Raw genomic sequence first — 25616 nt, forward strand, 5'->3', positions numbered from 1 at the left:
AAGTATAAAAAGGTGTACAAAACAAGAGGATGCTGCAGCAAGCAATGCCAACTCATCAAGACTGATGCTAGGTGTATCTTTTGAAGGCCCTGTCACCTCCTCCTCCATGTGGATCCTCTGGGCTATGGGGTCTTAGCTGTCATCTCCTTTTGGACATGACTGAGCAGGGCAGTTGACTTGTACTAGAGCACCCACAAGTGGTGCACCCAAATGGTCAAGTACACTCATGCACCCAGGTGCACCCACCCACCCACAGTGCATGCAAATAGCACCTCAGCCAGGATAAATTACAACAACTTTTATTGTACAGGATTCACCATAGCACTGACAGCAATAGGCGTGGCTCTTTTTCATTCAAGAGTTGCTTTACGTGCACAGAGCTTTCCAGAAAAGAAAAAAAATTCTGGGGCTCTTTTCCTTGATGGATTTTTTTTTTTTTGGCAAAATAAAAAGCTCTTACTGGTTTTGTTCCCCAGTCCCATCCTTCCCTTGCCCCAGTTTCTCCTTCCCCATTGGATATATAGCACATACCCAAAGCTGGGCTCCTACCAGCATCTCAGAGACATTGGCAAGTCCATTTAAGTTATTGTAAAAATGACTCCTTGGTTTCCTCTCTGTTTTCAATTATTATAATATATATACTTAAAAAATATAAATAGATGCAGGGAATCCGAGTGCCCTGCACAGTTCCCTGTAAGAGAGAATATGCCATCTCAGGATGGGAGCGGCTTTGCTGTGTCCTGGGAAAGGAAATTGCAGTAAGAAGAAATATTGGCATATGAAGTAGCATTATCATTAGCCCCAGCCTGCTTCTAGCCCATTCCCTGTTCCAGTTCCTCAAGGAATTTCAAAAAATAAAAATAGGGAGGGGGAATGAGTCAGAGGTGATGCAATGTCAGTTTCAGCGAGGACCACTGGAGTCTGACCAGGAAGTGCTGGAGCTCAAAAAAAGCAGTAGGGTGTGGAGTTTAGTGCTGCCCCCTTCTTACCTGTTTGCATTTTAGCTGATCTGATGCTCTTGCTAATTTCAACTTCCACACGTGATTTGACATTTTGCATTTATTTAAAGGAATGAACATATCCAAAACAAGCAATCACTATTTGCACCGACGTGTTGGGAGAGCTGGAAAAGAGGTTTCCTGACCCTTTCCCTACCATGCCTTGACCCCGTTTGCTTCCTCTTTTATATGCTCACTTCCTCTCTGTGGCTCCCGCTGAATCCCATGATATTTGCTGCAACAGTGGAAAGAGAGATTTGGGGGGTGGGGTGTTAAAAAATACTTGTCCACTCTGCAGTTTAAAAATTATATTTCTTGTAGGATAAAAATCAGGATCCTCCTCCTCCTCCTCCTCCTCCTCCAGATAATCTATTATTTAACTTAACCCACATCCTCTGTAACCCTCCCTATCCCTTTTCCCACAAAGGCACAAAGATAGTTGGATCTAGCAATCATTAAAAAAAAAAAAAATGCTGGAATCATATTTGCTTCCTATTTTGCAAAGGGTTCTTTTCTCTCCCTTTTTTTGTTCTTTTCTTTATATATACACATTATTCCTTATATAATGAGAACCTCCCCAAAAGCAACAACAAAAAATATATCAATTTTGTTAATATAACTGTTCCATAAATTCTCTCTCTCTCGCTCAAATCGCTCTCTTTAAAGGGTGGATCATGCCGTCATCTTTCCGTTGGTCCTTGATCGGGTCCGTGAACTTCTCTTGTGTAGTCTGCGTTTATAGGTGGAGGCTGTGGGAGGAGAGTGAGAAGAAAAGAGACCTTGTTACTCAGGAATGATGGCTACAGAGGCCCAGCTTGTCCTGAGCTAGATTGACTGAGCTTTTCCCTCCCTCTGGCTTGCGCTCTCCCTGTGGAAAAACACCACAGAGGCTGTAGCATGTTGTTTTTCTGGCTGCCCATGACGAACATGCTACAGTGCCAGATTCCTTGCTCTTGCACAGCTGTGCTTTTTCTTACCTTTGGGGCACAGGGAGTTGATGTATTAGTCAGATAGGGATTTCTTAGTGCACTTTGGAGCAGGTCCTGTCCCACCTGCCCCCTGTCCCTCCACCCCTCCTTCCCAAAACATTTGGGACTGCCAGAGAGATCAGGGATTGACAGAGAGAATTCTGTTCCTGTCCCATGGACGAGCAAGGGGGCTAATTTGGGGGGCCGGGTGGGTGAGGGAGCACCCGTAAATGAAGCCTTGTAATCATTAAGACTTATGGAAGTTTAAACTTTTGACTGTATGACTTAAAATGAAACAGGAGCTCCCCTTCCCTTTTTTATGTTGAAGGTAGAAAATGGTCCAAGACTTTCTTGGTGCCTAGAAATCTAACATCTGAAGAAGGCTATTCTACCATTTCTAATAAAAGAGCCAGCTCAGATGAACTATAAAGATCCATGCAACCTAGGCAGTTCTGGGGTGTAGCTCAAACTTTCCAGTTGGGTTAGAGTAATGTTCAGATAGACAGCCAGTTTGTTGTAGTGGTTAAGGCACCAGGCTAGAAACCAGGAGCCCATGAGTTCTAATCCTGCCTTAGGCACAAAGCCAGCTGGGTGACCTTGGGCCAGTCCCTCTCTTTCAGCCCTTGGAAGGAGGCAATGGCAAACCACTTCCGAAGTCTTGTCAAGAAAACTGCAGGGACTAGTCCAGGCAGTTTCCAGGAGTCAACAGTGACTTGAAGGCACATATACACACAAAACTGTTCAACAGCAATCTTACGTTGACCCCAGAGTGTACAACATTTGAAGGAAGGAAAAATTGCATGAATTGGGCAGAAAAATGATCCCCTCCTGCAGTTTAGGATTGTTCTTCTTCTTTGCCTCTTAGTTTCTCCAATATAAATCCATGCAGCAAAAGATCAGGCTTTTATCTTGTGGACTAGGAACTTCTTGTCTTTGTTCTTCTCCAAAATGCCATATTGTAAGTATTAGCAGACCAATGTCTGCTTCAGTTTGGAGTCTACACCCTACATCCATCTTTTTGGATGCTTTCTGGAATGGCCATGTGATGTGCAATGTGTGCTTACATGACCATTCCAGGAAATGTTGGGGGGAGAACATAAGGTTTGCACTAGAACTTCACATTCCCCTGCTACTGACCAATTGGCTGGGCTGAAAGGTTGAATTCCAGAACTCCTGGAGGCCACTAGTTTATCCTTCTTTAATTTATACTCATCCTGTCTTGTGAGTTCCTCTGCTTGCTCTCTGTTCTTGTACAATTCTGAGAAACCAAAGATTTATAGAAGTTTGCTGAGTACCATATGTTGGCCAAGAAGGACTTGCCAACTATTGGCATTCCTTTAATTAATTAAAAGACTCGGGGCTCAATTACCAGTCAGCTCTTGCAGTCCAGCTCGACTAGGAGACATTTGAACTAATAATCTCTGTAATATTAAAGCTACAGTCAAGAGCATTTCCCATGTATCAAGAGGTTTAATGGAGCAGCTTGAATGTTAGAATGAATCATCTGATCGTTGCTAACAAGGAAAGAAAAGCTAGAACAGAAATTTAGTACACAGGGATTCTTCTACCCCAATGCAGGCATTGTCTTAATTGAAAGCAGGTTTAAATCTCATTTGTGGAAAGTCTTTCAGGGAATTCCCTCCTAATTAAAAGAACATTACAAATGAGTAGGTGGTTGATGCAAATAGTATGAACAGGGTAGAGAGAGAGCAAGGAGTCTATTATAGTTCTAATTCTATCATAAGATAATATAGCATCTCTCCTTCGACAGAACTGCTTTGTTTTCTCCCCTAGTTGTCTACTTCACTTAGCCACCCAAGGCAAATTTTACCAAAACTTTATTTCCCCTTTTTTGAATCCAGAAATACATAATATAGATGGTTGCATCCTAGCTGGCTAGTCAGAACCCAGTCAGTTTGGTTTATAAACCATGGTCATACAAATCCAGACAATTAAATGAACCAATATAACATAAGGCATCTATCTAAACTGTTCGAATAAGAATTATTGTAAATTTCCATTGGGGCTGAAATACCCTCCCTCTATTTGTTAGAGGTGAAAGGGCTATGAGTACAAACTCTGTAAATTCACCAGAACACATTACGTACAATCTATACAGGCTATCCGCGGCTCTTCCCAGTGCCCGTTTGATTGGCATCGGATGGTGGGCACATGGCGCTGAATATAACCCTGATGGCACTGGTACCGCACCATGGCATTGATCTCATAGCGGTCCTTCTTCTTGCCAAAGTGTCTGGCATTCTCAACTGCAGGAGGGTCTCCACAGGCAACTGGTGGAGAAAAGGACATCTTTCAAATTGCTTTCTGCTCAAAGCATCCTTCAGTGAACATGATGCTCCTAGTTGCTACAATAATTATAGTCCCTGGTCACCAGCATCATTCTCAATGTTTATCATGGCCTCTTTGGATGAATCCTCTTCTGAAGAGGAGGGGAAAATAAGGGCTGGGTCAAGAATCTAGAAAGTCTGATCCAGCGGTGCTAGGGCTCAGATAAAAGCATTTTCTACTGCCTTTCATTTCTCAACCCTGTTCCAAAGCCACAACCTCCAGGATGCTTGAAGGACAGAGACAAAGGATGAGAGAAGGAATATCAGAGTGGTTGGAAGAACGTTTTGGGAACAGTGTTTTATTTGGGAATAATAGTGTACTCAGAAATCTGGTATTATTCTCAAGTAATCCTTTTTCTGCAATGGGTACAGGTTCTAATTGGGGAGAGATCATGGATGCTTGGTATAAACACAGTCAAGGGCCTGAAAACTTTCAGTATCAATATGACCTTGTGCCTGGACTCTAAACCATGTTAGTTTCCTGGAAATTCTGACTTTTACTTAGACCAGACAATACTTTGCTGCTCAATCCTGTGAATCTTAATTTTTCATGTTTAATTCTAAGTTTCAACCCCTGAACTTGACCTTATGTTTTGGCCCACTGACCTTACCATAAAAAGTGCTGCACTAGTTTTTGATCTGGTCTTGCTATTTGAGTGCCGACAGGATAATATTTAGCTGTATCCCAAAGTAACAGGGCAACTTTGAGGTGATAAGGCACTATAGTGGGAACTGAATCAGTGGTATGAACAATGTGACTTTGTTATAGAAGAAATTAAGAAACTCCTTAGATATTACAAAGAATATGTGATGGACACCAGGAGTGGCTTGAGAGAGACCTGGGGAAACAACTGCTTGGTGGCCACCAGCACTGTAACTAGTGGCTATGCCTAAATTTCCCATAGTGTCATAGTCCAATGTGGCATGGAAGCATTGTAGGAAATTTAAATGACAGACTAGCCCCAGTTATATGGTGCTGACTGAAACATTAGGCCAGAAACCAACAGCTTTGGAGAAGTGCTAAGACCTTTCCTTATTATCTCCAGAAGACATGGATTATGACCTTCTCAAATTGTCATCCCAGAGAGAAGAATGAAGATAACACAAGGCACGGAATAGGTTTAAATATGATGCAGAGAATTGTACCCAAATAATGCAGGTGCCATGGAGAAGTCCAAATGAAGAAATGCTAAATTACTTGGGAATAGCCTCATTATGTGGTGGCATCCTTGGAGTGAGTTATTGCTTCCAAGAAGCCCACTTCCTATAACGGGTTATGATTAGCATCTGCTGTACTTGGATCAGGGCCAGTAGCTTTCAATATTTCATTTTCAGCTGCTGGGACAGCCTGTCCTTGGATCTGCCATGTCTTTCCTCCAAGTCTTGCCTCACTGCATAATGCCCTTAATCATTGCTCAATCCTGACAGTGCCATACCACTCTATCCTCTGGACCTTGACTGCTCAGATGTAAGCCTTTTGCAGGGATAACCTTGGACTGTGACTGGACTGTGAGCCCTTTGGAGCAGGACATTGAGCCTCACCTGTTCCTTTTTTGCAAGTGAATGGGAGGTGATAATTGCAAGGGACGTCATTCCATTCACCCTTCTCATGCCAGATCATTACCACGCAGTCTTCGCCTTTGGCAAAAAAGTTATCCGGCTGGTTAGGTCGCCAGTTCTCGTATTGCTTAGAAAAGAGGAAAAGAAAGCCGGAATAAAACAGAGTCAGATGAAATGGGGGTGGAGGGAGAAGACATTAGATTTTCCATAGTTTTCCTTTTTAAAAAAAAGTTAGAAGCAGCTGCAAATTCCCCATAAGCAAGTCTTGCTCTATAATGCTGGAATTTGAGGGTCATAACCTGCTTCCTACTTAAGACTGCTCCAGTTTCCCACCAAACCTTCATTTTCCATTATGGATCACAAGCACCTTTGATGAAGGAGGGAAGGAATTTTAATGGGGGGAAATGCCCAATCCATCCTACCTTAGAGATGCCCAACCTTTTTTTGGACCAAGGACTACCTTGGCTTCTGAGTGATATACCAGGGCTACATTCCAAAAGGGGCAGTTCCAGGACATAAAAGAAGGGCTGGAGCCAAGACCAATACTGATTTAATTTGGTACCAATCTCAATATTATTAAAAATGAATAGACACAGTGAATAAGATAACTGTCTGTATATTTAATCATTCCCCTCCTTTAAAAACGATTATTTGGTGGATTCTGGGGGCTGCTCTAGGCAGATCTGGGGACTCAGGGAATATACTTCTAGAACAAGAATGGTGATTTGCATCCATGCTACAAAACATAGCTGCTTCCCATACTTCCTCCTGTCCATGTAGTGTTTCCTTATATTGGCATTCCCCAAGCTGGTGTCCTATAGGCACTGTGGGATTAGCCTGTTGGATTCCTGGATCTCTGAAGCACTGATTTCCCAGGAGTCCAGAAACATCTCTATATTTGATAACCTCCAGAGTCTAACTTACCAGAGAATGTCCATCAGACCAGCGGAAGTCGTCTTCCACAGCTCGGTCACTTAGCCCAATCCACTGGTAGTCCCGTGCATTGTCTAGAAAACACACCCAGAAAGAGAAATGAAAATGAATGCTGGCTTATTTGGAGGCAGAGGATGACTCCTCTGACTTTGAGCCTAAGAGCGAGGTTCAAACTAAGCTACGGAGCACTTCAAATTCAATGCAAAAAGGTGCTTTGGATCACCAAGGGTCACCCACGGCACCTGCCTACAATTCCTTAAAGCAGCTGCATCTTTTCGCAGGACTGCCCATCTGCCTCCTGTGTTACACCATGATCCCTGGAAAAGACATACACGGTTTAAGGAGTTACAGTGGGATGCTATGGCACGCCCCTGCAGACTGAAGCATCTTCTTGCTTTTGAACCCAAAGCACTGCACAGCTCTAGTTTAAGCAATGCTCAGATTAAATATGGAGCTCTTTCTTTCTTTCTTTCTTTCTTTCTTTCTTTCTTTCTTTCTTTCTTTCTTTCTTTCATTCATTCATTCATTCAGTAAGTAATAATGAGGCATTTATTCCAGTTTAGTTTTATAACATATAGAGAAGAGGAGTGATTCAGTCTTCAGGCACCCTTAAAAATTCTTCATTGCCCTGGAAAGTAATTAATGATAACCTGTTGCTATCAGCAGCAATGGGAATGGCTTTATTATTGACACACAAGGGACAGTGATCTTTTTTGGTTGGGGAGAGGAATGTCCTACTTGGAGTCAAGCTGTATGTTAATTAACAGGATATGCAATTTGACCCTACATTCGGGGACCTATTGATTTTGCAAAAAACAAAACAAAACAAAAAATGGAATAATCTTTGAAAGGTCAGAGATAAAGACTCTGTCAAGCTCAGATCATCTCCTGCGGGCTTCGTGCAGACATCCATGCAGTTTTGTTAGCAGCCATAAAGAAGTGGTTTGCCATTTCCTTTCTTCTAGCCTAAACCATGCAATAGTTTGATTTTCTTCTTCCAGGTACTAGCCAGGTCTGACCCTACTTTTCCTGTCTGCCACCTACTGCAGAAAAAAGTCCATGCATGATCAACCCTGGTTTATTCTGGCAAGGTTTTCAGGTTACATTTCAGCACTGACAAGAATTTGAACAGATGGGTTTCAGTCAGTAATGAGCAGCACAGAATGGGAGCAGTTATCAAAAGACCCACCTTCACATGGATACCAAGCTGGATTTTATGTAGGGTGGGTGCTGAACATTCAAATGGAGGCCTCTAGCTATTCTTATGAACTATCAACCATAGGACTGTGCAAACCTTCAGTTTAGAAATGTGATTAGTCAATTGGAATATGAATTGATTTGAAGCGTCAAATTGGATGCCTCTGAATTGATTTGGATCTTAATCAGCAATTCAGGGCCTTTTGCATCTGTGGAAAAGCACTTGTTCCAAATCATTTCAGAAGTCTGAATTAGGTTGAGTCAGGTCTCTGAATCCATTTGAAGATCCAAATTACATTTTGGGTGATTTACAGACCTCTAATACACCATTACATTCACATCAAATAGTTTTCTAAATTGGTCCATTTTTCATTGCCAAGCCATGAATGGTCTTTTTAACTGGTATGTTTTTTATAGGAAAAAAAAATAGACATCCTTATACAGTATCAGTCATGGGCTATAGCCCAAAGTTGTAGTCAAATACCTGATAACCAGGACCATTTTATCAAGGAAAAAAAAATCAACTGCAATATCAAATGCAGATATTCTTAACTTTTCTGACATATTTTATTATGAAGTACTAGCTATTTTCTTTCTTTGTTAACTGCATATATTTGGGGAACCTTTCTTATTATACTTTACCTAGAAATGATTGATTTCTATATCTAATTTACTTGCTAATTGTGAAGATTTCTTTTTAACTGGACATATCTGATTTATATATTCCCTTGTATTAGGGATTTTAAAGCCTCCAATCTTATTGTTTGACATTCTCTTTAAAATAAAAATAAAGTCATTAAGATCTGAAATGCACGTTTTGCTGCTTGACCAAGTGTTATATAGAATGAATCCAACTATTTTGGCTGTTTTAGAGACATATCAACAGCAGCTGTTATTTTTAAAGCAAAAATACTATGAATTCAATAATCAACATCCAAATAGATTGAAAAAAGCAAGGGAAAGATAATTGATAAAATGAGTACAAGACTCTAAAGCCCAAATTTGTTACTCATCAAGAATATTAATGAAGAATTTGTCATTTTTTCCCCAAAGATGCATGTGCTTCAAAATCCCATAGTAGATAAAATTAATAATAATTGATATATTTTGAAGTTGCTTGGATGACATTCAATACTTAAATTCTTAAAAAAAAAACTCCCCAACTCCCCAAAACACCTTCCTCCATGACAGTAGCAGAGACTACCAGCAGTTTACAAATCACAGTTTGAGAACCTGTAGTCCAGTCTAGCTTGTCTTAAAGTCACCACTGAATATCACCTAAATATTTATTTATTTAACACATTTCCAATGCACCCAATTAACTGAAATTCTTTGGGTGGATTAGAACGTGATTAAAATAATAAACTTTTACTTCACAGAGATCTAATAGAACTTGAAAATATTGGGTATGAGAAAACTGAAAAGATTATTAAAATGGAAATACAAAAAATAAAGCAAGAAAAGGACTTGGACCAGGAGCAGTTGTGACAAGAAATCCTGACTGATGCTTTTTTACTGGATTTACAAAGTAGCTTGGTAAAGGATCTGAAGACTTGTTTGGAATGACAAAGATTGATAAAAGACCAAATCTTGTGACACCAGTGGAATGAATTAAAGAGCAGGATTGTGAAGCACAAAAGGAAGGAGTAGAAAGTTGGACTATTTGATCAGGGATAAATTATGTGTTTGACATTTCTGGTAGCTTCTAATGGACTGTTTGCTGAACCAGGACTGAAAAGATGGTGATTTCTGGATTGTGTATCAATATGAGTTAGGTTTTCTAAATAAATAAATAAAACAATTAAAGCCAGGATTCTCATGGCATTTGGAAGGTCAGTAGATTAAACGGTGGCCCTGTCAGCTGAAACATTGCCAACTTTGGATTTAACTCATCTCTTGGGTACTACAGCTCATGGTCATCATAATATAACACCAGTGCAATCTACTAAAATATACCAATTAAAGGCTCAGCCATGAAAAGTCAGCCTATCTAGACAATCCATTTCTCCTAAGTGAAATTCAGAATCAGTGTTGTAGCTCCCAGCAGTCCATTGGTTTGGGGGTATATATATATATTTTTTAGAAATTTCAAGTTGCCACACTCACTGTTCACAAACTCCTGCTCTTCAGGTGTGATGATACTGCTCAGGTGGGATTGATGTTCTCGGCACAGGTTCTCTGCATCCATCCAGGTGAGTTTTTCTTCAAAATGCTTGTAACAGTTACCTTGAAATTTGGTCCAGCCTGTTTCGCATTCTGCCAGATCTAGACATGGATACAGAAGGACTATGTGAACAAGAGTCAAAGCAGAGAGTGAAGTTTAACCCCTTCCAAATCTCTTTGTAGAAGGCTTGATGGTACTTGACTCAGCAGCTGGGTAAAACTTACCTGTTTCTTCAAAAACAAAGAATTACTGATTTTCTTGCCAATGAGTGCTATCACTTTGGCAAAAAATACTGAAGGTTGACAGAACTTATTAGAAGTGCCAAAATGGAGGGAAAAGTGTTTTACAGGCATCTGAAATTTAGAAGCTTCTATCTAGGGAAACATTCAGATTATGGGCTAGTAAAAAAAAAATCCTACAGGATATTTTTTAGTCCTGTACAACTTGGTTCATGTTATGGTGAAATTAATCCATACAAGTTTACTTAAGAGGGAATATGAAATTTTAAAAATTGATTCCATGTGCTTGTGTATTTGATTGTTGTGCCCTCTTGTGTATTTCCTCGTACACAAAGGGCACCCTAATTTTTTATATATGGATGCATTTAATCAATTTATATGGCTGCCCAACTCACAAATTGTGACTGTGGGAGCAATGATTGGTCTATAACAGATCAACAACAACAACAAAAATTAATAAAAATAACAGTAAGAACGTATACATCCAAAGTCATTCTCTTAAATCATAACAAACTGGGCTCATCTAGCCTCCTAGCCCAATGCCTGGGGAAAAGCCAGGTTTTCAAGGCCTTATGAAGGCCATCCAGGTCAGGACCAACTGAATCTCAGGGGTTATGCTATTCCATAGGGCAGGTACCATGCAGAGAAGACCTGCCACCTGATGGCATTGTTTCATAGAGGGACTTGGACCATGCCCACTATCTAGCATATACTAATTCATACTTATGTACTTTCTATTTGCATTTCATTGAGATACACAGTATTCATGTCATTTTTAATAAATAATCCTTCTAACTTTGTTCTGAAAGCAAAAATGGAGAAGCCTCAATAAATTTGATTTTGTCCTGGATCATATCAGTAATCAGAGATGAGCCTATATTTTCTATGAGGGAGACAGATGAATAGGAACCTTTTGTGAGGAGAGACAAAAGATGGACAGAAGCATAACATTATTAATGCTAAGTAGAATAGAATAAGTATATATTTTCTCTTTCCCTGTTTTCTACTTCTAAAAGTAAGTGCCCTTCTATATTAGACCAGCTGAAGGACCTAATATAAATTGCATGAAACACAGAGAGGTATTTTTGGCCCTGACCCAACTCCACACCTTTTTCCCATATTGAGGTGTGAAGCATTTTTGTCCCTCCATATTCACCATGGTGCAAAAAAAAAACCTTCTTGAATAATTCAGGTTTCCTTTTTTGTGGGGAGGCTTCTAAAAGCTGTTAGCCAAACGTGTGTTGAAGCATTCCTATATTGTTGTGGCTTGCATTTTAATACAAACCAGTCTATCTTTCAAGACAAAGCAGAATGCAATTATCCGTCTGTTTTCTTGTAACTCCAGATTCTGCCACACAGCTCTGATCAAGAAATGTATAACGAAATAGATGCTTAGGGAATGAAAGGTACCAAAGGAGGAAGCACTTGAATAAAATGCATATTTTCAGGGAAAATTGCCTATAACAAAGGATATGATTTTTCAAGTGGCAGTTGTAATTGAGGTTGAGGGAGACTAGCATATGGATTTAGCTAAAAGGTTTTCTTTGCTTACTAAAAATGTTAAAGCAAACAACCAGGTGTCTTAGAGCTTCAGAGAGAGACACAAAACACTAGAATGGGGATTGGTTCTGCTTTTGGGTAACAGTGTGACAACAAACAACTCCCTTGCTTCCTGCCAGGGTCCCTATCCCACCAGCTTTTATCCTTTTAAAACAAACCTGTTAATTAAATAAGAAAAGGGAAGGCCAGCTTTTATTTCCAACAGTAGATATTGCCATCCTGGCCATGTAGACATTCTTAGAAAACAAATATGGTGGATGACAGCAACCCACTGCTTTATTTGAAAGTGTGCCCCTCTGTCCAGAAAAATGGACACAGGCATGCTGGGAGCATCCTGTCTGTGCTTGCTATTTTGTAGTCGTGCTTATTTCAACTGTGGTCATCAGCCCCAAAGTTGGAGGACCTCTAGCTCAAAGAAGTGATCATAGAGATAGTCCTCACCTACCAACCACAATTGGGACTGGTAACTCTGCATTCCACAACTTGCATCCCACAACTCTCCGCATCCCACAACTCTCACATGACTGTGACTTGTGACTTCCTGCCAGCTTCCCCATTGACTTTGCTTGTCAGAAACTGGCTGTGAAGGTCACCAATGGCGATTGCATGACCGAATTGTGATCATGTGACTGCGGGGACACTGCGACAGCCCCAGCTTTGAGGACCGATTGTAAGTCTCCTTTTCAGCACCATTGTAACTTTGAAAGGTTGCTGAACAAGCGGTCGGTAAGCGAGGACTAGCTGTGTTAAAAGGTAAAGATTGCCCTAAGTTAAGCTTTCATTCCTGAGGACTTCACAAACACATCCGTGTTATTTATTTGTTTATTTATTCATTGGCAATCATACAGAAGTGGTTTGCCTTGTTCTGGGATGATGAACCTTATGTAACAGGTTTGGGACTCTGTCCATCTGCAGCAGGATAACTTTGAAAACAGAATTTGTTATGGGGGAAGAAGCTGGCAAAAGAAAGCTCAGATTTCTTTTTGAAGAAAGAAAGAATCAGGCGGAGGGCTGTGGGAAAAAAAAAATCTTAACAATTTCCCCCACTGTATCGCCATAGGAAAAACAGCTGGGCAGAGGATCAGAAAACTGCCAGTCTTCCATCACAGGTCCCCTGCATTCTAGTCACCTGATTCAGAGCAGACAGCCTGCCCTGCCCTGCCCTGCCTTGTGAGAGAACTCATAGAAACCCAAAGCTCATGCACCTGCCACAATTAGATCCATAACATACAAACAGAAGCAACATATACACATCCACCTGATCAGAAATTCTCTCTTATACATGCACACAAAATGCACGCATACCCCAATTAGTCCCTGGAGAGAAGGTGCACACAAACAGAAGATGCTACTTCAGGACACAGAAGAAAATGCAGACCCTTCCTATGGCCTTTACCAGTAAAGGGACTGGAAAAATCCCAGAAGCTCTGCTCTGTGTGTTTCCCCTCCCTTTTAGGACCTCAGAGGAACTCTCAGCATTTTCTGGTGGCTTCCCATGCAAGCACCAGCCAGCCCTGACTCTGTTTAGCTTCCAAGCCTGGATGGGTTTGACCAAGGTCAACAGTAGATAGTGATCAGAGGAAACAGTTCTTTTCCCCCTGGCAACAGGTATTTTAGGAGTTAGTTAGATGAGATGAGAAATGGATGCAATACAATAGCACTGGGTGCATATGTGTCAGGTTGCTTCCTTCTGTCCCCCAGAAAAAAAGAAGGGATACAGTTAGTAGAATTAGCTGAAGCTGGGTAAGGTAGGCAGGCCATACCAACGTCACAGCGGTTCCCTCCGTAGCTGGGAAGGCATAAGCATGTGAAAGTGTGGATGCCATCGACACAGGTAGCTCCATTCAGACAGGGGCTGGAGTGGCACTCATCAATGTCTGGAAGAAATCAAGGGCTGCCATTAGGACTTTGGCTGGGCAGAAAGTCCACAAGAGGAGACCCGCTTTTCTTGGTTTAACCAGAATATAGAGGAGGGAGCGAACTACAGGATTTGTAGAGGCAACGGGACACATTTGGATACTGGGGCCAACTGAAGCTGCAGCCTCCAATGTGGAAGAAAATGAATGGGAAAATGGAAAGGAAGAATGTCCCAACCATAGAAAAAAACTTGGCAACCACCTGGCTACCATAATATTGCAATGACTACCAGAACTTGTATGTGAATTGCAGAGAAATCACTACTGTTCACATTTGGGGGGGGGGCAGCTGAGTTACATGAGTGGAGATATAATTAAGAGCATCTTTCTCTGGCTTGGTGGCCTTCCAGCATGTCAGACTATAGCTCCCGATGACCATAGTGCATAATTCTCAAACTTGATGGCAGTTAATATCCAACCCATTTGGAAGGCATTGGATTGGGAAAGTCCAATCAATGGCCTTTATGTTTGCTATAGGATACTGGGTACACTTCCTGGAAAGTTTGTGCTAAAAGGTCTGAAAGGGGCAATGAGCAATGGGCAGGTAGTTTGATGTTATGCTTATATTATTTAAATATGATTATTTAAATACCTTTAAATTTAGGGAATATTCTGTAAGAACATAGAGCCTATCTATGAATATATCGACAAGTTAAAAGTTTAAAAAGGACTAATATGTAATGAACATCTGAGTTCAGGGAAAAGCGAACTTGGTTAAGCCTTGAGAAGTAACGGTCATTAAATAATGAAAATGTCTGGTATATACAAGATTATATGTTGAGAAATACAAAAATAGTACCTTAGCAATCAGGCATTGTATGTACAGGGTTAGTTTAATTCATCTAAATCAGATACATAAGCAAGAAAGCTTTTAAATTGTGTTTACAGTCATTCAACAGTGTGTGTGTGTGTGTGTGTGTGTGTGTGTATTTTGCCAATAAATTATCTGTCTAGTTATCTGCCTAGTTAAGCAACTCTGGCTTGTGGTTTTCCAGCCTTCATCCATCAGCTAATGAGAATAGTTGTAAAGTCAAAGAAAGTCAAGCCCAGACAGAATTCAATCACGCTAAATTGTGGGAAGAGTGGGATATCTTTAATTAGTAAAAGCATCAAAATATGGATAATGACCGATTTCTCATGCTTGGTCCACCAGGGATCTAATTTCTTTAGAACTCAGCAAAGCAAACCCAATAATCTAAATGCACTTAACCCAAACATTGAAGTATAAATCATTTTCTGACCAAGCAGCATAAGGAACAATAGCTGAAACTCCCCAACACGGTTCCCTGAGAAGACTCAACTGTTGGCTTGTGACCATGCCAAAGACAGGAGAGTTGGGCTAAGTGAATGGTCATTGATGATTGCCCATCCTGACAGATGGCTAAGATTGTCTCTTGGGCCCCTATAAATTTGCTTGCTGACCAAGAATCTCATACAGGCAAACCAGAGTTACCTTCAAAATATCAAGTTAAATTGTAGTCAGATCTGTGTTTTGTGAGTCTGAAGGCTTGAGTCCATTAGAAATGTACTTTTCTGCTGCTTTTCTGATTGATGAAAAAGACAGTAGAAACTGCCTGATGGTGTTTTCTTAGCTCAAGAAAACAAATCTAATGAGCGAGGAAACCATTTTAATTGTATGAAGAAAATATTCAAGGCTATCAAATGGAGTTGGCTCTCATTTATCTTTGTAAAGGAAATAGTACATTTATCCTTGAAATATTTGTCCTTCAGCTTCTGAGGGGGTGAAAAGCTTTAGAAATGTTGATCCTGAAATACTGATAATCTAGAAATTATCCCCACAGTACAGCTAAAAAAAGGTTAGTATCTGCTGCAAATATATAGTCAAAGATGGTGACCTAGGTAGGGAAAATGTTTTGCAGAAAAGAAAAAGAATATATATATATATATAACTATATATTCATATTCACTAGTACTGGCAAGGCACAAGGGAGAAGATAGTGACCACGTTTCCACTATGGAAAGTCTAGGACAGGGAATAATCAGGACTAGAAATTTTATAAAAGCTCCCAATGAGCTGTCCAGGGTGCTGAAAACACTTTCCACTTGACCAAGATTCTGGCCTGTCTTGAAGTTCCTGTTCTGGTATCTAGGTGTTTGAATTTTGAATGCACTGCAAGATCTTGCTTTCTTTATCAGCTGGCTCTACCATTTACCTTCTATAAATTCTGCTTCCTGAGACATATATCAATGGTCACTGGAGGCTGCAACTTTGCTTCCTGGGAAAATCATCACTAGAAATGGAATGACCCCCAACATTCCCAACCTGGCAACCTCCAGATATGTGGACTTAATTCCCAGAATTCTCAACAATGCCTATGGAATTCTGAATGTGTGTATGTATGATGTCCACACATCTGAGGAGCACCTAAGTTGGGGAAGGCTTCTACAGGAAAGAACAATTCTAGAAAGTTTGCTCCTAGCCCTTGCCAGAAAGAGGTTGTCCAGTTGCCCAAGACTGCGGAGGTAAAGAATTATCAATTAATTGCACAGTAAGGGGGATATTTTTATATGTGGCTTGGGACTGCATTAATATCTGTGGCTTGTAGGATATTTTTAAAATAATAAATTCTTAAAATAAATACACAGCAAACAGTGCAGAACAATATGGGTGGTGGGTGAAGAGTTTAGGCATCAATCTATGGGGTCAGAAATACATCTCTCCCCCCAGAAATGAACTTATGATTTATGGTTTTGATGATTAGACAGAAAGAAGAGATTATAGATTTCTTTCTCTTTCTAGATTATAGAGAGATGTTGTAACCATAGAGTAAGAGGTAAATTTATAATTGTACCTATAACTGCTGTAAAGAAGATTGGAAGCTATTTCTTTGTATCTTTTTTCTTTCTTTTCTATTTTTCTTTTTCTTTTTTCTTTTTCCTTTCTTGCACTTTTAGCTTCCTCTTTGATTTCTTCCTTTTTCTTTTCTTTTTCTTACTTTATATTGGTTTTTATTGGTTTTTATCTTCCTTTTAAAAAATGGTTAATACAATTATATTAGAAATACATCTCTCCCTTTTTTATCTGTGAAATTGTAAAGTATGGAGGGGAAAAAACTTTCCAAAGCACAGCATCTATCATACATCTTCCTAGCCATGGCTCATGTGCTTTCTTCAACTCAACAAAACCAGAAATTGAATGTATGAAATTGATTTCTGACAAGTGATCTATCAGAGTGGCATTCAACAAAGTATCTTACCAGCCAACAGACCAAGAATGTTATTACCTGTAGTTTCCTTTTTTAGAACATAAGCAGTGCCCAGCTGGATTGGATCTCTGACCCATCTAGTACTAGCAGTCTGTTCTCACAGGAGCCAACCAACTGCGCAAGGAAGCCCACGAGTCTCCCAGCAGATGGCCTTCAGAGGCAGTCATACTGCCACCAAGGCTAATAGATCTGCCATTGATCCCCATTACTTCCATAAATTGGTCCATGCCTTTTGCGAAGCCTGACCATGAAAATGAAACAATAAATTGCAAGACAAGACTTGTAAGTTGTAAATACCTCCCCACCTACTCTTCCAATCACATCCTAGATTTGCCAGATCTCAAGGTTAGACTTGAAATTTTATTCTTCCTACCAATCTGTTATGAAGCCCATCCTTAAATTATTTTGTTGATTTCCTGCTACCCCTGGATCAACCCCTACTCCTTGTACTAATTCAGCACATTCTTGTCCCCATGTTTCTGTTTCTGCCTTCTTCTCCCCAATTCTCTCCTAAAATTTAATATTCTGCTTTCCTCTTATGGTATAACAATGTGAGTGTGGAGGAGTGAGGAGGAAGATTGAAAGTATAGCAGCTGGGATGAAAGTTAACCCTGCCCTCCAGCCTGTGACCTCATTTTCAAATTCCTAATATTGTCAAGAGCTTTACAATTGTTCAGTAAGAAAGGCAGATTCAGCATTCTGAACATGTATGTCTGCTATTATTTACCCTTTTTGACAGAGCTCTTCATTGTGAGAGTTCTAGATATAATGGAGTAGAGATCAGATCAATAGCTGGAATTCAAACATGCATTTGGATAGCTGATCTCTCATGAGTGGTGTTTGAGCTGATTGCAACCACACCTATTTACTTAAATTATTGTTGTCCATCTCTGTATTTTTCTAGTAATCCCTTCTCTGTTTTTTTTACCATGATTCATCACAGTGGTTAAAAATAAGCTTTGAGATAAGAGGGAGAAAACAGTGGACTTACTTTATTAATTTATATCCACATCCCCCCCCCCTCAAACTCCACAAGAAGTAGGTTACAGAAGGAGAGTACAGTAGAATAAAATAAAATATAATGAAATACAGAAATCAGCAGCAGCACCTTGAATCTATCCACTGCAGGATGAAGGTTCTTCATTAAAGGTCATGGACAATAATCTACCATGTGTTCGATTACAGATGTTTTTCAACCACCCAGTAGCAATTGCAACTGAGTGAACCTTTGTTACATTACTGGAAATTTCAGCAGAGAAATCAGCAAGGGAAAAGTAGATAGCTTGAATTAAAAACAGGCAGCATAATGGGTAAGGAGTTGAAGTTATGAGCTCTGTACACCAAGCACAACAGAGAGGACAATGAATGCAGAGTTGGAAGAGAAGCAGAAATGTTCTGCTTAAGGGATGTGGTTATACTCCCCTTTGTTAGATTGAGAGTAAGGCACTGAACTTTGCTAATGTGAATGTTCTTCTATAGGGTTAGTCCCAACTTTGACATAAACCCCTAAATGGATAGGAAATGTATGGAATAAAATAGCCATAATATTATTGGAATTCCATTAAAACCGTATTAATATGTGTCTTCCTCTCTCTTCCCCATGGCTATACATAAACAAACAAACAAAAAGGAGTTGAAGTTATCAGAGCAACAGCCACTTTTCCTACAGTGCCATACTGTAACAAAGCAAAGCAGCAGCAACAAAAGTAATAGGGGTGGAAGGTGGAAGATCTTATTGTGAGCGATGGGATCAACTAAAATGATCCTGGGACCATCAGGGAGGAATGGCCATCATTTCTGAGACTATCAGAGAGAAATGGAGATGCTGACTTACAGCTTTGCACCATATCTAAACCACGGTGAGGGTTTTAGCACCTGACCAGACAGGGACACCCAACATGCTAAACTCAGGTACATAAGGTACAGTTCTTGTGTTCACATAATATGTAATGCTCAGATAGTTCTACTATGGCTTAACATAATGAATTGCTTCACACACACTGCTAAGACAATAGCTGGGTTTCCATAGTACCCTAGATCAAATAATCTGACCCCATTTTAGCATAGGTCCAACCTCACAGGGAGGGGGAAAGAAAGAAAGAAAGAAAGAAAGAAAGAAAGAAAGAAAGAAAGAAAGAAAGAAAGAAAGAAAGAAAGAAAGAAAGAAAGAAGGGGAACATGGAGGAAGATATGTGCATTGAGTAATGGGGTTTAACACTACTGCAAAAAGGTTAAACACTTAGAACTCTATTTGACAAAAATAATAAGGATTTGTTTTAAAATAATTATTTACAGAGCTGGGAAAATATTATAGCAGATATTTCCAGATGGGAAAAATCAAAATTTTCCTGGTTAGGAAGGGACACTGAGCACTCAATATTCTGTGTGAAGCTTATCTTGCCTAAAGACCCCTTATTTCTCCCAGCACCAATAGCCATAAGCCTCTGTTGGGGAAGAGTTACATTGTTGTGGTATGAAGAAAGGACTGGCTTACTGTTCACCACTCAGAGCTTTGATACTCACATGAGATTAACTTGCTATTAGAGAAATCATAGTTAAAAGAAGGAACCTAGAATGAATCAGTAGAGGAGGTTTGGTCATGGTTAAATAGAACTACGAACAGATTTTATATAGGCAGGGTGTGTTTATATAGGCAGAAATGTATCTACTATTTCTTGGTTCTCTCTTTTTGCTCAGAACCTGGGACATTTGTCCCCCACTCCTAATAAATAGGGTGTTTTGGTATGATATATATTATCCTCCAGCTCCATATTAAGAAGAAATCAAGACTTACCTATCTCACAGTAATCGCCCATATATCCAGGTGGGCACAAACAGGTGATATTTCCTTCTTGTTCTTGGCAGGTCCCAGTTCCACATACTTTCTCCTCACATGTCTTAGGTGTAGCTGCAACCCAAAATATATTTTCTTTAATTATTCTGCAGAATCACCAAGCTGAAAGTTACTTTTAGAGACAAGCAGATTTTCTATTACAGCACAGACGGAATTTCTTAAACCGAAATAAGGGTTTGATTCCAGTGTTGAGTAAATAAAACCACTGGAATCTCACTAATGTTAAGAAACAAACTTCCTTCTCCTAGTAAAACTACATTGTTTGCCCATATCTGTGAACTCTAGCTCACTCACTCTTGTAGCCCTTTGGATTTCAAGGATTGTAAAAGTAAATTAAAGATCATATTTGGTCCAAAGCTTTGGTCAGAAAATGCTTTCAGTGCCTATGAGCTTTGCACAGCTATTGCAAGTGAGATCATACAGAAATAATAGTTCCTGGCTTTTGGTGAGACAAATATAATTTTATAAACATGTGCTTTTATTTGTTGATATGGAAGTCCTTTCTGAGAATCCTCCATACTAGTGTTCAAAGAACTTTGGATTTTTCATCAATACATAGGAGAAAACTGAGCATTTTATTTCCTAGGCTAGGTAAAAACAACTTTTAAAAAATTATCTGGTGTAAGGGACAGATATACAGCTATATTTTTAGCTCCCTCATATTTGAAAAAGTATAGAATTTATGAGCATCCCTGACATTACAATGTTCTAACTTCTCTTGCTTCCCAGCTGGTGGCAGAAGGGATGAGGCAATAACAAGAAATCAAAATACAGGTAATTTTGTAATAAGTATTAAACAGGATGAGAGAGAGCCAAATATGTCCCAATGAATGTTCAAAATCTTTTGCTAATCAACCAGTTAGATTAACAGGAATGAAGACCTTCCTGAGATTCTACTTCTGAGTGACCATGTCAAGGGAGAAATAAGGGAAAGAGCAGCAAATGTGAAAATTTAGGAGAATCAGACTGGCTATTGGAAGTTGCAGTGCATATATATATATATTTCTGAACCTACCTTGTGTAAGAAGCTTTATTCCATCAGCCACCTCTGATGAAACTTTAGGAAGGAGATCAGAAACTGTTGGCGATGGTAGTGGAATCCCTGGAGTAGCAACATCTCCTGTTTCCAGCTCTGGTGTTGGATGTGTATTGGTCTCTGCTTCAACCTGAGACTCAGTTAGATGCCTTGAGTGTTCCGTTAATTCAACATCTGGACTGCTGGTGCCAAGTAGGACATCTGGCAAAAAAACTTTCTCTGGTGTATCTGATACTGTCTGAGGGGCTGGACCTGAACTATCCCCATTAATCTGACTCCTTTCATCAAAAGCCCCAGAGGGTAAGCTACTGATGAATGGTGCCCCAGATGTTTCTGAGTAGCTTTCAGATAATGAAGATGTTTCTCTACCTGGTTCATAATGGGTTGAAGTTTCTAGGTGGCTTTTTGGTAAGAATGATGTTTCATCACTTGTTTCGTTAAACAAAGGGGTTTCTACACTAGTTTCATGAAACGTGGATGTCTTACCACTGATGAATGGTACCCCAGATGTTTCTGAGTAGCTTTCAGATAATGAAGATGTTTCTCTACCTGGTTCATAATGGGTTGAAGTTTCTAGGTGGCTTTTTGGTAAGACTGATGTTTTGTCACTTGTTTCGTTAAACAAAGGGGCTTCTACACTAGTTTCATGAAATGTGGATGTCTTACCACTGATTTCATGATATACTGGGATTGACATGGTACTTTCGGGATATGCAGAAACTTCTGCACCAGATGTGGAGGCTTCCCCACTTGATTCATGAACATGGGAATATATTGCCTCTGTTCCTCCAACCTGTTCCTGTAAAACTGTTGGTCTTGTCACAGTTTCTATTGAATCAGGAGTTACTAAGGTGATTTCTGGGATTTCAGAGACATCACCACTAGCACTGGCTGTGGTTGAAGACTCTCCACTTAAGTCAGTGCTAGCAGTTTCTCCACTAAAATATGGAATGCCCGATGAAGTCCCACTGAAATCAACTTTCCCAGATGATATTCCACTAGCTGTTGTCACATCATATAGTGTTCCAGATGTCCCCTCCTGTCCTGAAGGAAGCCCACTTATTTCTAATATCCCAGATGTCCCTTCTCCTACTTCTTGTGGAACAGATGGCTGTGTTACAACTTCTACCAAAGTTGCATCCACAAGGGAAACTGTAGGAAACCCAGATGCAAGGCCACTATAATCATATGTTCCAGATGAAAAGCCACTGACTGAGCTTTCTCCACTAATGTCTGTTAGTCCACTTGGAAGTCCACTGACTTCATTAACTCCTGAAGCCCACCCACTGAAGTCTACTTGTCCTGAAGAAGGCTGGCCACTCCCATCTAAAATTCCTGGTGTTGTGCCTGATAGATCTTCATCTCCCGAAGGTAATCCACTTATTTCTACAAATCCTTTCCCTTCTTCTTCTTTAGCTGAAGGAGTTGTCACTTCAAACAAATTAGCATCAATGAAGGTAACACCTGAAGGTTCACCACTCCCATCAATACCTGAAGGTTGGCCACTTAAATCCACATAGCCACTTAGATCAGGTGTCCCAACAGATGTCCCACTGAAGTCAATTCCAGAGGACAACCCACTGATATCTAGTAGGCCAGATGATTGTCCACTAACATCAAGTCCTGATGGTAATTCACTGATATCAGGTATTCTAGGTAGTTCCCCACTGATATCGAGTCCTGAAGAAACCCCACTGATGTCACTGGTTCCATAGACATCAACTCCTGAGGGCAATCCACTGGTTATGCCACTAACATCCCAGTCAGCAGAGGGGGAACCTGATAAATCTCCATCTCCACTGATTCCAATTGTCCCTTTCCCTTCCATTTCCCTTTCTGTTGCTGTGGTCACAACTTCCACCAAAGTGGCATTCACCAGAGACACAGTAGGAAATCCAGATATGAGACCACTATAATCATACCCTCCAGATGGTGAGCCACTGAAATCCATGCCAGAATGTTCTCCACTAAATCCAGAAGGCAACCCACTAATTTCTGGGATCCCTTTGCCTTCCTGGAGCCCAGGTATTTGCTCTTGGATTCCTGAACTAATCCCTGATAATTCTTCATCTCCAGAAGGTAAGATGCCAACTTCAATAATGCCAGAAGACAGGCCACTTATGTCTCCTGATGGTAGCCCACTCTCTCCAGAAGGCAGCCCACTCATTTCAGGGACTCCAGAGGGAGATTCACTTTCTCCAAATCCTGAGGGTTTTCCACTAGGCTCAATCATATCTGGGGCTCCAGAAGTCCAACCAGAAGCAGACATCTCTGTGATTGGAGCTTCTGCACTTGTTTCATCAGGTATTACATCAGTAGGGAGAACAGTTGATTGACTCACAGCTGATGGACTCACTTGCATGAAAGAGAAAGAAAGAAAGAAAGAAAGAGCACATGTGCGAGGGTGAATTCTCAGGCAATGCAAAAAGGAACATAAACTTTAGGCTATGTTCAGACTTTTTTTTTTTTTAAAGGAATATTATCCCTCAATACATGAAATATATATTACCATACAAACACAGGGCTACACAGCAAGGATATATACAAACCTTAAAGTTTGTTTTAGACATCAGTGTGGTGACTCAGAAATCTGCCCACTTTGAAATAGTTTTTCAAAGGAATTATTGGTCATATTTTTATTTCTTGGTGGAATTAGATGAATGGTGACCTTTCTAGGGATAGGAAGCCAAGCAAGTTTCACATTATAGGTTCAGGTTTTTTGTACATGGTGAACCTTACTAGTTTGTGAATTCTAAATAAGGATATATTTATTTTTCTGTTTTTTTGTGAGCGATTGTTATGGAAGCTGTTAGGAAACTTGCAATAAATTAAAAAAAAGGTTGTTACAGCTGCAAAGAGGAAAAGGTTTCTTTCCTTACCTCCTCTCTGTAGGTTTATGTGCTTTTTTAATTAATCACTTTAAAGAAGACATACAAACAAACAAAAGAAAGTAAGAAAAGGGGATAAAGAAATAAAACACAAATGAATAAGCAAGAGATTTATAAATGTCACGGAGGTTAAAGTTTCCAATATTTCATTAGTTAATTGTGAATAACTGAATACATTGTATCATTGAAAAAGATTAAGAATCACTATTAAGCTTGAAGCAAAGCATGAATATCAGTAATCATGATCAAAACAGTATAAATGACTGAGTAAGGTTATAAGCTACAATAAATTCTATCCACATTTTTAAACATCTGTTCTGATTTTGAAATGCTACAGAATAGAAATATCAAGGCTAAGCATACCCATTTTGAAGGTAACAAATGACATTTCCAGTAAGTATATAATATCCTTGCAGCAGTCAGTATGGACATATCTAATTCAATATGCTTTCAGGGAATACATGGTTTAATGAAGTTTAAAATAAATTTATTTTACTTAATAAAATAATAAAAATATTGCATATTGAAATGGGAATTCAACTTTTAAGATTTATTTCATTCTGATATGAATCATTTTCCAGAATTATTGAGCTATACAACATTGCCACGAGAGATGAAAGAATGATTTGACCTGCTCATTACATTTTCAGGAATTTTTAGAAAACGGTTTATCCATTTTGGTGATCAAAACTGGAGTAGTATACTAATAATAAAACATCAATTTTCTCTAAATATAATATTCAGAGTAAATTTAATATTCTTCTATTGAAATTATCATTGTTGGATATCTGTTACTACACCTATAAGTCCTGCATCCTTTTAATTCTACTGTATAATCTTTGACTTGTTTCTGAATCATACTTCAGCAGTTTATAAATAAGGCCAGGCAGATGTTCTGAGTGATACATGATAAAATGTTTAAATTCAGTTAAGTCTCTATGTATTCCCCTTTGTTTCTGCAGTTATTTTGGTACTATGCTATTTATTTGAAGATAAATGCAGTCAAGTGAACCAGACCATTGTGAAGAGTCTCAAAAGATTTTTTTCTTTGTCTTGTTAATAATCAGATATTGCAATCTAAACAAATTGTTCTCTCTCCACTGAATGAATTTCAGTGCTTTGCTTGTTGTAAAAATAAACAGTTAATAACAAAACAACAGGGGAACAATCCGGGGCCTATTCTTTTCTTGTATTTATCCTAGATGTTAATACATCACTTATTACTGCATAATGTTTTCTGCAGTTGGTTTCTGCTTGTATCAGCCCTGAGATATCTATGAACAGTGCCCTCACTCTTTTGAATCTGCCTCACCTGCATCTTGTAACATCTTGAATTTAATCCTTGATCTTTTATTGGAACATATATAGTCCATTACTCATTTATGCCAGTTGCTTAATACCTTTTCAATATGTAGTAGAATCATATGGAAAAGAAAGTTAAGTCTTGGGAAAATATTCATTTTGATAGCTGCAATTCTTCCTAACCAGGAAAATGTTGATTTTTCCCATCTGGAAATATCTGCTATAATATTCTCCCAGCTCTGTAAATAATTATTTTAAAACAAATCCTTATTATTTTTTGTCAAATAGATTTCTAAGTGTTTAACCTTTTGGCAGTAGTGTTAAACCCCGTTACTCAATGCACGTATTGCTTTTCTTTCTCTGTGTCAACATTTGGGGTTTTTTTGTTATTGATCTGATAATCTGAAACAAGGCCATGTTGCTGTA

The 25616-nt window shown here is 39.4% G+C and overlaps 1 protein-coding gene across 1 annotated transcript in view; it reads right to left on the reverse strand.

The window, feature by feature from the left end:
* Nucleotides 1-62: 62 nt before the first annotated feature.
* ACAN (aggrecan) overlaps nt 63-25616 on the reverse strand; it is a 42019-nt gene continuing 16465 nt past the window's right edge. Inside the window, exons 11-18 of the mRNA XM_088148686.1 lie at nt 20980-23355; nt 19905-20018; nt 13731-13844; nt 10111-10269; nt 6799-6881; nt 5857-6001; nt 4075-4257; nt 63-1747 (exon numbers count right to left, since the gene is read on the reverse strand). Of these exons, the coding sequence (XP_088004812.1) occupies nt 1671-1747; nt 4075-4257; nt 5857-6001; nt 6799-6881; nt 10111-10269; nt 13731-13844; nt 19905-20018; nt 20980-23355 (3251 nt within the window). The 3' untranslated portion in view covers nt 63-1670. The remainder of the gene's footprint in view (nt 1748-4074; nt 4258-5856; nt 6002-6798; nt 6882-10110; nt 10270-13730; nt 13845-19904; nt 20019-20979; nt 23356-25616) is intronic.

This window comes from Python bivittatus, unplaced genomic scaffold (assembly GCF_059951505.1).
Source record: "Python bivittatus isolate LINGU-HERP-01145 unplaced genomic scaffold, Pbiv_v1 ctg000530_np1212, whole genome shotgun sequence".
Classification (NCBI taxonomy): domain Eukaryota; kingdom Metazoa; phylum Chordata; class Lepidosauria; order Squamata; family Pythonidae; genus Python; species Python bivittatus.